This window comes from Rhagoletis zephyria, unplaced genomic scaffold (genome assembly GCF_001687245.7).
Source record: "Rhagoletis zephyria isolate East Lansing unplaced genomic scaffold, Rhagoletis_zephyria_1.1 Rzeph_scaffold_07183, whole genome shotgun sequence".
In the NCBI taxonomy this organism is placed as follows: domain Eukaryota; kingdom Metazoa; phylum Arthropoda; class Insecta; order Diptera; family Tephritidae; genus Rhagoletis; species Rhagoletis zephyria.
Genome location: NW_016164266.1, coordinates 4,421 through 17,574, shown reverse-complemented (window position 1 = coordinate 17,574; position 13,154 = coordinate 4,421). Strand labels below are relative to the sequence as shown.

At 33.2% G+C, this 13,154-nt stretch overlaps 1 protein-coding gene and 1 long non-coding RNA gene across 4 annotated transcripts in view; one reads left to right on the top strand and one right to left on the bottom strand.

Annotated features, from left to right (window-relative positions):
• Positions 1-4,136, top strand: part of LOC108373959 (Ca(2+)/calmodulin-responsive adenylate cyclase-like) — an 18,259-nt gene extending 14,123 nt beyond the window's left edge. For all 3 annotated transcript variants that reach the window (XM_017629905.1, XM_017629907.1, XM_017629906.1), the window contains exon 9: positions 2,446-4,136. In XM_017629905.1, coding sequence (XP_017485394.1) covers positions 2,446-2,738 — 293 coding nt within the window. In that variant the 3' untranslated portion in view covers positions 2,739-4,136. The remainder of the gene's footprint in view (positions 1-2,445) is intronic.
• A 3,920-nt stretch (positions 4,137-8,056) lies between these two features.
• On the bottom strand, positions 8,057-8,545 carry LOC108373962 (uncharacterized). Its single transcript, XR_001849005.1, has 2 exons — positions 8,413-8,545; positions 8,057-8,376 (listed from the first exon to the last, which is right to left on the bottom strand). It is a non-coding gene; the product is annotated as an uncharacterized LOC108373962 (long non-coding RNA).
• Between the last annotated feature and the right edge of the window lie 4,609 nt (positions 8,546-13,154).

Genomic DNA, 13,154 nt, shown 5'->3' with positions numbered 1-13,154 from the left:
ATATAATTACAAATAATCAAATAATTGAGGATAATCAAATAATTAAAAACAATCAAATAATTAAAAATAATCACCTAAAATATTCAAACATTTGTCTATATCTATCTCGATTCGTTTTGCCTGTTACAAACAACCGTTATGTGAACAAAGTTATAATACCCTTGTGCACAAGTGCGCTCGGGTATAAAAATTTGCCTGCCAAACACAGTTCCATCTATTTGGAAAAATAACTAAAAATAATCATATAATTACAAATAATCAAATAATTGAGGATAATCAAATNCTGATCATTTATGTATACATTTGTCTATATCTATCTCGATTCGTTTTGCCTGTTACAAACAACCGTTATGTGAACAAAGTTATAATACCCTTGTGCACAAGTGCGCTCGGGTATAAAAATTTGCCTGCCAAACACAGTTCCATCTATTTGGAAAAATAACTAAAAATAATCATATAATTACAAATAATCAAATAATTGAGGATAATCAAATAATTAAAAATAATCAAATAATTAAAACAAAAATTTGATTAATTTTGATTACTTGATTATTTCTAATTATTTTTTAATTACAATCAATCATGATTATTTTTAATCATAGTTAATTACACAGGTCCACAAAAAAAATCGATGAAAGGTTCCTTTGGCCAAACCTAGTCTGTTACATGTTTTTGAGGTCGCTGAACNCATATAATTACAAATAATCAAATAATTGAGGATAATCAAATAATTAAAAATAATCAAATAATTAAAACAAAAATTTGATTAATTTTGATTACTTGATTATTTCTAATTATTTTTTAATTACAATCAATCATGATTATTTTTAATCATAGTTAATTACACAGGTCCACAAAAAAAATCGATGAAAGGTTCCTTTGGCCAAACCTAGTCTGTTACATGTTTTTGAGGTCGCTGAACCACGAATCTGAAGTCCGTTTTGCTCCATCACATCTAGATTTTTTCCTAACCTCAAAAAACACCTCGGATTTTCTCTGTCACGTAAAATCCGAGATGTTTTTTTAGGTTAGACTTCAGATTCGTGTTCAGCGACCCAAAAAAAAATAGAACCTTTCATCGATTTTTTTTGTTGACCCGTGTTATTAATTGCTGAATTATGTTGAAAACTAAAATAATCATTAAAACTGAAATGCAAAAAAAATAATGATTACTAATCGTAATGGAATTTTAGCAGCTCTGTTTTAAAGTATGCTCGGCCTAGGACATTGCTTCTGGAGTTTTTTGCTTACAACCGTACAGAGGTAGTAACTAATAATTACCATTGGCCACATTGCCTACCCATTGCTTTTTTTAACCAATAAATATTTTTATACCCGAGCGCACTTATACACAATGGTATTATACCTTTATTCACATAACGGTTTTTTGTAACAGATCACTTTTTTCCTAAACTTGGCACAGTTGTTGGCCTTGGTAAAACATGCCAAGCCGCTGAAAATTTTGATCGGACAATAACCACGCCTACATCCCATATAACGGAAACTAATTTATTCAAAATTAATGTTTGCAATAATTCTTAGGCAAAAGATACCCTAATAAACTTTTTTTAAAAAGGGCGTGACACCGTGTATGTGCATATGTGGCCGTTATATCAATTTATACATAACTCGGCATAATTATTATAATTGACATATAAGCGCAAAACGTTGAAAATGTTTGAAATCGCACTAAAATTACGCCCACTGCTCATATAACGGTAAATTTCATAAATACGGAAACCTCCATATTTCGAAATTTAAGGACGATAATTTACTCAAGGCTTAATACTCACAATAATCTGTTAAAAAAAAATATTATAGAATTTTGATAAATGGGCGTGGCACCGCTAATTTATTGGTATTTTCAATGGAAATTTCCTGAAGATAAACAAAGTCTTCCGATCGAAAAATATTAATTTTCAAGAAATCTATATCATTCATATAAAATACATGGAAAACTTTGAGCGCTTTGAGCGACCTCTCAATATTTTTTGATTTCAAAATAAATAAAAAAAACATGGGTACAATTTTTTCGGCATTGAACAATTCTAGAGGGTAAGTGCATTAAAATTGCAACTTTACTTTTTTTGGACCACTCTAATGTATTTTGTTGACTCAGTCAGTTATTCAGTTACCACACTTACTCCGAGACTGTTCAGGTACAGAACTAAATTCATCTGCTGATTGTAATGTTATTGATATTCTTGGCTAATCAATTAGTGAGGACAGTACTTAGTATAGCTTTCTTGCAGTTGGCTTTACGATTAAACGAAAAGCTGTTTTTTATTAGTGGTTTAGTGGTTGCTTCTCATCTACCCCCGTCAAATCTAGACCAAAATAAAAAGCCAGTACGTGGCCATTCGAAACTTATTTACATACCAGCTACAAACCCCTGCTAGATGTAGAATATTTATTCGAGTTTCATTAAAATATAATTCATTTCAGGTGGCGCCGAGTCAACGGGCTACATAACCGATGAACCGGGCTTGGAAAATATATCATTGCTTAACGAAGCCGGTCTCACAGACGCCGAAGGCGCCCTATCCGATGTCAATTCACTTTACAATGCACCCGATGTGGACGATACATCGGTATCGAGTCGTGCCAGTTCACGACTACTCAGTTTGGATTCGCTGAGTGGTCTGTACGATTGCGATTTGGATTCAAAACATGAAATGGCGATTGTAAATGTTTCGCACAAAATCACTAATAAATTTGGACCACAGCAACAAAGTTAATTACAACACGTAAAGCTGCTAGTGTAAAAAGAATCCTAAGGTGAAAGAAGCAACTAACTGCAATTACAAATACTTACATATGTGCACAAGTATTTAGTACTCAAGCACATGATATAGTGATAAGAATGGTGTAAATTATTTTTCGGTGAATATACTGTAGCCCTTTCCCGTGATCTAACTATTTATGTATGAATCAAGCTACATTAATAAGTAGTGGAAAGTTTTAGAAATTTACACGAGAAATTTAGAAGAAGAAATACGTTTAAAAAGTTACTGAAATCGAGTGTAGTAACGAAAAATAAAATGGCGGGAAAATTGGTGCCTCCGAGACAGTTAATAGATAAGCGAAAAAAGTGCAAGTAAAGTGCGAGAAGAAGTCATAGTACTAGTATGTGTAGAAATGATAGCACAACAAATAAATACATAATGTTGAATTTAGAAACTAGCAGTAGGTGCTAAAGAAGAATACTTATCAACATAGAACTTATGTAGTATGCAGAGTTGCCAGAACTCAACGTTTACCAACAAATCTGTAATAAGTTTATATTAAGTAAAATCTGCATGTATATTTATTTAGATATAAGAATTCATGTGTATAAAAAACATTGTACATACATATAGAAGCATTTGTCAGAGAATGCTTTAAATGACTTTAAACAAGAAAGAAAATTAGTACTAAATAAACGTAGGCACTTGCATAACTGTTTGCAAAGAAGTATTGTAACCAAGTAACTAGATAGGTTCGAGTATATGTAACTTTGATTGAGTCAGTGGTAATATAAATATGTACACGCTCTCAAGTCCTTTTAGGATATACAACCAAAATTGAGGCAAACTAATTGACAAACAAGTATACATGCACATGTATACGTAATTAGAATTATTATCATAAAAATTATACAGTTATGATAATATATGTACTTATGTGTATATACATACATAGATGTCTATGTTAAAAATATGGTAATTATAGAATTATAATTTGCGCAGTCAAACCCTTGAGTGCTCTACAATTACTCAAAGAAAAATGTAATGCTGATATACATAGGTACAAAGATACTTAAACTATGATTATGTATACATACTTAAATTAGCTGTACTAAAACTTACTTGCATTGAGTACATACATATATGTATAAATACATACATACAGACTTATGCGACACTGCAGCGGCACTACGCGAGATTTTTGACGCTGTTTTTTTAACTTTTTTCAAAGATTGGTTTAAGGAAAACTTGAATAACGTAGCCAAAACTACACCTATTTATACTTATGAGGTATCATTGGAAAGGTATTTTCTTACACTTCTTTGCAAATAAACTCATTTAAAGTGTTCAAGAGTAAGATAAGATGAGCGTCGTTCCAAGTTGAACTAAGAGCTGTTGATATTTGCAAAACAAATCAGTGAAGCTCGGAACACTTTGACGACTGCAACTTCACGACGTAACGACAGCGACATCATTTTGTCGACAAATGTCGCCTTGAAGCCAGCTTCTTAAACATTTTGAAGACCTCAGCGACATAGCAAACAGCTGATTTTAAAGTTTGACATTTTGGTATATTTATTTCACAAATTGTGTATTTAAGAAAAACATGAACAATCAAGAATATGTGATTAATTTTGCGACAATTTAATTTTGCAGCACTACATCTACTCATTGTCGCCGGCCAAATTAGAAATAGATTTAATTTGGCGACGTCGACAATTGCAGTCCTGCAGCCAAGATGTCGTGCTGTCGTCAAAATAATTGTGTTCGTAAGAACGTGTGTATTTAAAATTTGACAGATGCTGCTTGTCGCTTGCTGTCGTCAAACTGTTCCGAGCTTAAGAAAGCTGGCCTGGACGGCACCGGCTGCGCAATATCCTCGGGGTAGCGTCGCGAGTTCGTATACACGAAGTTGAAGGCGAAAATAAAGTGAAATTTTTATATTGAATTTTAAGTACGTCATTAAGAATCAGTGATTAATTTTTGCCTTCAGCTTCGTTCATATACTAACACGCGACGTTACCCCGCAGGTGCTACGTAGTCGGCGTCGACCAGGTCTGCTGATAAGTCTAAATCGGTAAAGTTTTGGCTGAGTTATTCAGGTTTTTCTTAAACCAATATTTGATAAAATTTCAAAAAGACCATCAAAAATCTCATTATTATGATTCCGTTAAAACAAAAAAAAAATATTTGTATGCAAAATTTTTTAGCTTAAACTGTTTTGTCATCTGAGGTAATTTTGTTTTTCAAAAATACTTTTAGAAACTATTTTTATTTATAAAAAACTCCATTTTTGAAGATATTTTCAAATCGGTCCAGCTAGGTATTCACTATATCTGTCGGCTGCTTCTGACACTAATTCTTATCATGTCCAAGCATTTTGTGTTTAATATTTCACTCCTTTCCTCGAAGGATTTTTCACGAACCTAAAATAATTTTCTATACAAAATTTCAATTTTCGATTCGTACGAAAACAAGAATACGCCTCATTAAGTCGTAATGAAAGGTACTGCAAATGTTAAGTGTAACGTAGCCAGTGAAAAACTAAAAAAGTTGTTTTTTGAATAATTAAGTACCCTTTCCAAAAGGATATATAACATATTTTCTTAGTATTGTCGATATCATACTGATTCCATATAGAAAAAAAGAAATCATAGCTGACTTCGTTGCACAATTACCTAATAAATAAGTGTAACTAGGCTAGTGCTCTTCTTTTTATTTAAATTTTTTTTATTGACTTGATAACTATTCTCATTTCATTTTAGCAATAAATAATAACACATATTTAAGAAAGTCTTTTCATGAACAATTGCGAATTGAGCATTCTACTTCTATTGAAATAAAGCGAAACTGACATTTGTTCCTTTTAAATCTTTATCTCAAGATTTTGACTATATATTTGCCTATACATATAAAACTGATAAGTCGTCGGCCGCTGTGGTGTAGTGGTAAGCAGTGCGCGCTTCCACTCCGCAACGCCTGGATTAAAGCCCTGGTCAAAGCAACATCGCAAAAAAATTTAGAAAGAGGTTTTTTCTTAACAGCGGTCGTCCCTCGGCAGGCAATGGCAAACCTCCGAGTGTATTTCTGCCATGAAAAACAGCTTCTCATAAAAATACAATCGCCGTTCGGAGTCGGCGTAAAACTGTAGGTCCCTCCACTTTGTGTGACAACATCAAGGCGCACGCCACAAATCAGAGGAGAAGCTCGGCCAAACACTAACGTATGTGTAAGCGTCAATCTATTATTATTATTATTATTATTATCTGCCCATTATACGTGATTGTGCCCATAACATACTATTTTATAAAATCTGAAACAAGTCTACACAAAGCTATGAAGAGTTTATAGATCTATTTATTTTGTTAAAAATTGTTTATGTTAGAACTTTTTTATAAAACTGCGATAAATGCATTAACTTTTTTTATCTAAGATTAACAAAGTTGTGGCATTGGAAAAACAATAATTCAGAAAGGATTAAAAAGAAAACACACAACATGGTACTTTAGATGAGCTTTTGCATATTTTAAGTTATTAAACATAAGTGGTTTTTGTAGTAAAGTTAAATAAATATTATTTGCGCCGATAATACGAAGATTTTTTGGACAAAAATTTTAGTTTAGGATGATTTTTGACCTAGTTAGAATTTTTGAGGATAATCAAGTTTTGTTTTTTAATCCGAATTTTAGCAGACGATTTAACGATGAGCTGTATGAGCTTTACAACGATATAGACATAGTGCAGCGAATTAAAATTCAGCGGCTCCGCTGGCTTGGCCATGTCGTTCGGATGGACAGAAACGCTCCTGCTCTGAAAATATTCAACGCGGGCCGCGATGCTGGGAACAGAGGAAGAGGAAGGCCTCCTCTGCGTTGGAAAGACCAGGTGGAGAAGGACTTGGCTTCACTTGGCATTTTCAATTGGCGTCAGTTAGCACAGAAGAGAAATGACTGGCGTGCTGTTTTGGACTCGGCCAAAATCGCTTAGGCGGTTACAGCGCCAAATAAGAAGAAGAAGGAGTTGTTTATGATGACAGATTAATAGCGTTTCTTTTCTCAAAAAAAGTTCAGCCCTTTTTAATGGGAACTCTTGCTTAGCGTTGCCCTGAAACCTGAGAAAATGTTGCGTTCTTTATATGAGAATGAAACAGAAAATATACTACTCCATCACAATTTATTTATAGAACTTAATAAAGCTGAATTATTCACTTGGCCTGTAAGTCTTTAACAATTTTAAAGCAGAACGCTTATTTCTGATAGGGAAAATAATTGCATTTTTACAAGATTAAATTAAAAATCAACCATGCAGCTGCAGAAAAGGCAGCACTTTCGCCGGATCAGAGCGCAACCTGCTGAGAAAAGAACACGACGCCTTGTGAAATGGCTGAGAAGATAACATGAAAATGTGACAGCGCTAACACAAGGCAGAATAAGTGCAGCCTTTTTTCGAGAAGAGAAAACGCTATAAGATTGCGAAGAAGAAATGGATGAAAAAAGCCTTTTGGTTAAGCCTTGCCCAAGCGAACCGTACGTGTAACGTGGCCAGCGCTTTATGTAACGGTACCGGTGCCCAAATTTTATGAGCAAAAATGGTCAAAAACCTAAAATTTACAACAATTCAGTAAGCAGATGACCACCTGCATTCATTGTAGATGACGTACTGAAAAGCTAGCTGACGCAACCTATCATTAAATTTCCAAATAGTGTAACGTAGCCAGTGCACATTCGAATGCCTACAACTTTGAAACCCAAGGATTTATTAAAACCTTTCTTTTACAGATGCATAGATTTGACCTTACCTGATCATATCACCTAAAAAGCCCAGTTGGTTTTGTGTTATTTAGTCGACAATTAAATCATGTTTTAGAAAAAATGTGTACGAATTTAACTTAGCTAGCCAAATGATCGGCCATATGTACATATATAGTGTGTACAGTGGCCGAGTCCATTTACTATGGTGAAATAAGCACTTTCTGTAGCCAAAAATCAAACAATGCAAATAGGCGCTTAAAATCTTATGCACATGCTTCTGAGAATCTCAAAAGGCATTACACATAGGGACGAATCGAGAATATAGGACGACAAAAATGTTTACTTCATATGTATTTGACAGATTGCAATGAAATTTGATATTTAGGGGTTTTCTTCAACACTGTTTTTTAATATTATATTAAGTTTCCAAAATCCAATATGACGGACGACTATTAACACGGTCTTAGTCGTCAATGATTTCGAAATCGATGTCAAATTTTCAAAATTCAAAATCCAGTTTAGCGGACGACTTCTTTAAAACTTTATAGATTAGGTGCATTCGCGTATTGATAGTTTTTGATAGCTATCAAAACCTGTCAGGCTTTGCTGTTCTCGTACACAAAAATCCAGCAAAGTAGCGGAAATTGAAAGGCAAAACTGGCATTTCATTTTGATGGGAAGCTGCTAGTTTCTGCTGGAAAAATTTTTGCCAGCAGGATAAACAGCTGATCGATGTCAGCTGATTGCAAAATATGAAAATATGAAAAGTTTAAAATAACTTATTAGATCTGCAAATGTATCAGAAAAAAGCTAACAATCATTTAAATACTTATGTTTGCTAAGCAAAATTCTTTAGGCAAACTTATAATGTATATTCTTTTCATACTTTCAGTTTTATGCTTTGTAAGTAAACAAAATTTCTGCTGGAAGAATACGCGAATACGCCTATTGCTATGAAACTTGGTATCCAGGGGTTTCCGTCGTCATTGATTTCGAAATCGATATTAGCTCTGATCCAATACTTTTCGTGAAAAATCCTGTAAAACTGTCAAACAGCAAAATTACTCTCTGAAGTGAGAGTAAAAAGTGAGTAACAACAAAAAGTACGGGAACAAAAAAACCATTTTTCCTGTAAAAACGCCAACCAGTGATTGCTTGACACTTTTCATGATTTTACCAAAAGAAAAAGTTCGGGTAAAATCTTGCAACTTCATTCTCTACACAACTCTCCAAAAGTCGCTCTCATTTACAGGATTTTGGAGTACGGGAACATTTTTCCTGTAACTTCCTGCAAGTTCGTTCAAAATCCTGTAAGTTCATGGAGTACTGGATCAGAGCTATTAAATTTTCAAAATTCAAAATGGCGATTCAATATGGCGGACGACTTTTTAGAAAAAAATTTAGTTTGTAACGAAACTTGGTATCCAGGAATTTTCGAGGTGACTGATAACAAATATGATAAATAGCTGCATTATTTTGCAACCGAGCTACAAAAGAACACTCGCTTAAATGACGAAATACACGCAAAGCAACAGCACAAACTCGGCAATTTATCTAAGTTCAGCCATGGCGATTAAAAAATACGCAACCTGAAGGGTAGTGTTGTTAAGTGAAAAAACTGTTATATTGAGAATTGTTAATGGGAAAGTGTAGAGGGAAATTTTTGTTTCCTTATATACGTGACTTATATGTTAAATGAGTATATATATTACGCAAATACCTCGCATAATTACTAATTTAAATTGGTTTTTGTATCTAAATCCCGTTGAGCTAATCACATGTTTCTTGCCAGCTAACAACAGGGTTGCTTAAGTAGCTTTCTTCTTTTGTCGCTCGCTTAGAAAAGAATGCAGCTATTAAATTTTTAAAATTCAAAATGGCTGATTCAGTATGGTGGACGACTTTTTTTTCGTCGTCACTGATTTCGAAATCAGCATTAAATTTTCAAAGTTCAAAATTCGGTGTATTATCCATCTTGGCCCGACTGTTATTTATTAATAAGAATAAAATTGCGTGTGAAACTATTTTATCATCACTTAAAATAAAAATTATAATTTATTTCGACGCCCGAAAGCAAAACCAACTTTGCGCTTGTGCTAAGGGTAGTGCATTGCGTTAAAAGTCGAAACACCTATGTCGCATTCTGGACTGGTATGTCAAGAATATATATTTTATAGGCGGCATAGACGGTGCGTCTGACTCGCGAGTTATTTGAGTACGTGTTGACTCGCCTTCGACTACACACAGTTGAATCATTCAGAGTCATGACGGGAGTCATGTAGGTGTAACTAACACATATTTATTTTCACAAATACATCCAAACCGACGCACGAGTCCGACGCACTGTGTATGCCGCCTATTAAAGGTAAATTTGATAAGGTTTAAAGAATTTTGTTTTTCTTTTTTTTTGTCATCGTCATTAGTCAGTTTGTAACTCCATAACTCGAAACAAATTTCTCCAATATATTGGTTTCGCCATTTTGAATTTTAAAAATATATACTTTAAATTTCGTAAATCGTAACTGGATACCAAGTGTCTTAACAATCTATAACTTTTTGAATTCGAAAATTTAATATCATATTCGTAATCATTGACCCCGAAATCGACTGGATACCAAGTTTCAAAACACTCTATAATTAAAAAAGTCTCCATATCGAATCCACCATTTTGAATTTTGAAAATTTAATAACATATTCTTAATCAGTAAATAAACAATTTATTGGGTTGGGCCTTTGTGAATTAAGGTAACGATATTAAGTATACATATAAAAATATGCTCTACTTAATGAAGGTGGAAACGGGGGGACGAGTTTTTGTTGTTTTTACATGGCAATTTGTTCGGTTTTCGAGCTATTGAAGAGAATATTCTGTATTTGTGATAACTTTTTTTATAACTCTTACTAAAATAAAAATTTCAAACCTTTTCCAATAAAAAAGGCATTTTATGAAATGCGTATTATAACCATTCTACAAACAACTATGTTCTTAATAAACATCGCAAAATAAAGTACTTAACTGACGCCTCAGTATGCATGTTGGCCAAACTGTTATTTGTTAATTAGAATAAAATGACAACCAAAATTATTTGATCACCACTTAAAAAAAAAAAACAAATTGATTCGACGAACGAGAGAAAAGCCAACTTTGCGCTTGTGCTAAAGCTACTGCGTTGCCTTAAACGTCAAAATTTCTATGTTACATTGTGGACTGGTTTATAAAGAGTATTTTAAAGTTATGTGTGATAAGGTTTGAAAATCAGCGAAATCCATCCCATAACCACACCAACCCTTCTAAAATGGAGAAAAATTATTTATTGGAAAACGTCATTAGAAATGCGAAACGCCAAGCACCTTTGGTTAGTTTTAAAAATTTCTGTTTTAGCAAGCGCTCATAACCTTATTAGGCATAGAGTGCGCCTTAAAACTAAGGAAAACATTTATAACAATTGCTGTCCTGCAAGGAGTAAAATCTCAACAACATATTTTAAAGTCAACTTTACTCTACTAGGATTATGTGTTACCTTTGAATATGTAACTTATTTAATTATATGCATATGCATGTATTTTCTTAAATTGCTAATTTTTGCAAAAATCTTTTCAATTTAAAGCTTATTTATTGTTTAACGTTAAAAGTAAAAATTTGCTATTGTATATCCTAATTTTTGGGCTATTTTTATTATACTTGATACGCTTCCTTAGGTTATTTTTATCCTTTTTAAAATTAAGAAATATATATTTCACTAATCACTATACCCAACTGTTATTTACTAAAACTCTATGTATGTATGAAAATACTCTTTAAACAAAAAAGCCTCTCATGCACAATTAATTACGTACTTTAATTTTATATTAAATCTATAAGTGAGAAGTGAAATTACTTAAACTTTCAATTATACGCTGTATATACATATGTACATACATTACATACATACCTAAAAGGAAATGAATAAAAAACTATCACTTTAAAATGATATCTTCTTTTTATTTCTTATTGGCACTGTAACCGCCTATGCGATTCTGGCCGAACAAAGCACGCTATCCGTTTCTCTTCTCTGCCAACTGACGCCGATTGGAAATACAATGTGAAACCAAGTCCTTCTCCGGCTCGCCTTACCTTCGCAGGCCTTCCTATTTCTCTATTACCAGCATCGAGATCCTATCGCCGCGCTATACATACATATGTATAGCATTTTCAGTTTAAATGAAACCATTTTCAAATTAAGTGAAACCATTTTCAGGTTAAGCGAAACCACTCAATAAACATTGGGCTTGCTTAACAAATCGAAAATGATTGGAAAACCAATATATTTTTCGAGTGTCATCTTCGATAACTAATGTGGAATAGATTTGTATTCGATTCGAGAAGTAGGCCATTCTGCAGCAAAACGCAACCTTCGTTATCCAATGTATTTTTCCTTCGTTATGAATTCGAAATCCAGCCCATTATCGTATTTAAATTTTAATCAGAGAGAGTGATTTTCTTTTATTTCCCTTCGATAATGAGCTGGATTTCACTTCCTCTCTTGTTACTAAGGTTTTAATTTTTTTTTGCACCCATCTTGAATGTAATTCAAATACACTATGAATGTTGGAAAACTAAGGTTGGTTATGAGTTCATTCTCAGTTCGATATGCATATTGGATATCGAAGGTCATTTTCGAACGTTCACCAAAATGTTTATAGGGCATTTTCAAATTAAATAAAACCTTTTTCAGGAAAACCGAAACTTTTTTCAAATTAAATGAAACCTTTTTCAGATTCAATGAAACTTTATTCAAGGCAAATGAAACTTTTTTCAAATTTAGTGAAACATTCCTAAAATGAAGTTTCATTTAATTTGAAAAAAGTTGAATTTAAACTGAAAATGCTATATTGTAAAGTTCATATAGCTGGTTGTGATTTTTTTACTTCATGAGAGGACTTCGCCTACTCGGTCCAAAGTAGCACTTGATTATCCGTTGGGTTTTAGAGCTGGCATTATTAATGGTGTTATCGTCTACTTTTTCGAAATTATAAGTGTCTTTTAAGTGTCGAGACGCGTAAGCTGCCTGTTTTTCTGATGACGGGAGATACTTTGTTTTGAACTCATTCAGCAATAACTCACGCGCTCCGCTTCTCTCTCATAATCTTTGTTTTTACCGATGCTCTCGGCATAAGCCATCAATTGCACGCTTTTGTAAAAATTTTACTCGAGCGCCCTATCCAAGTATCATTCCATCTCCCGCTTCATAGATTCTCGCGATTCTATGAAGCCTGACTGGATTGGCGACCAGTGTTGCCGCGCCGTCTCAAGAAAATGTATCACCGACCAAGCAAAAAATGTATCGAAATGTTTCCAATTTTCTGTTTTTACGTATCCATCTCATAACTTGTAAGAGAACAAAATCTTTTCAAGATATATATAATTTTATTTTCCAAAAAATCAAACCTTTATAATTTCAGTTTGTAAGTTAAATTTTTTGAGCATAAGTTTTTTGCAAAGTATAATAGTAATTAATATGTTACATTTGTACCTGTACACTTTAAACAGTGCATGTATGTAAAAGTAAACAGGCAGTGTTTAATTTTATTACACGGTGGAAACTTTGCACACATTAAAAGGGGAAACTGGTTACCTCTCTTAATATACGCAAATTTGGACAAAAAATTTTTAGAGTGTATTTAAAGTCATATCAGT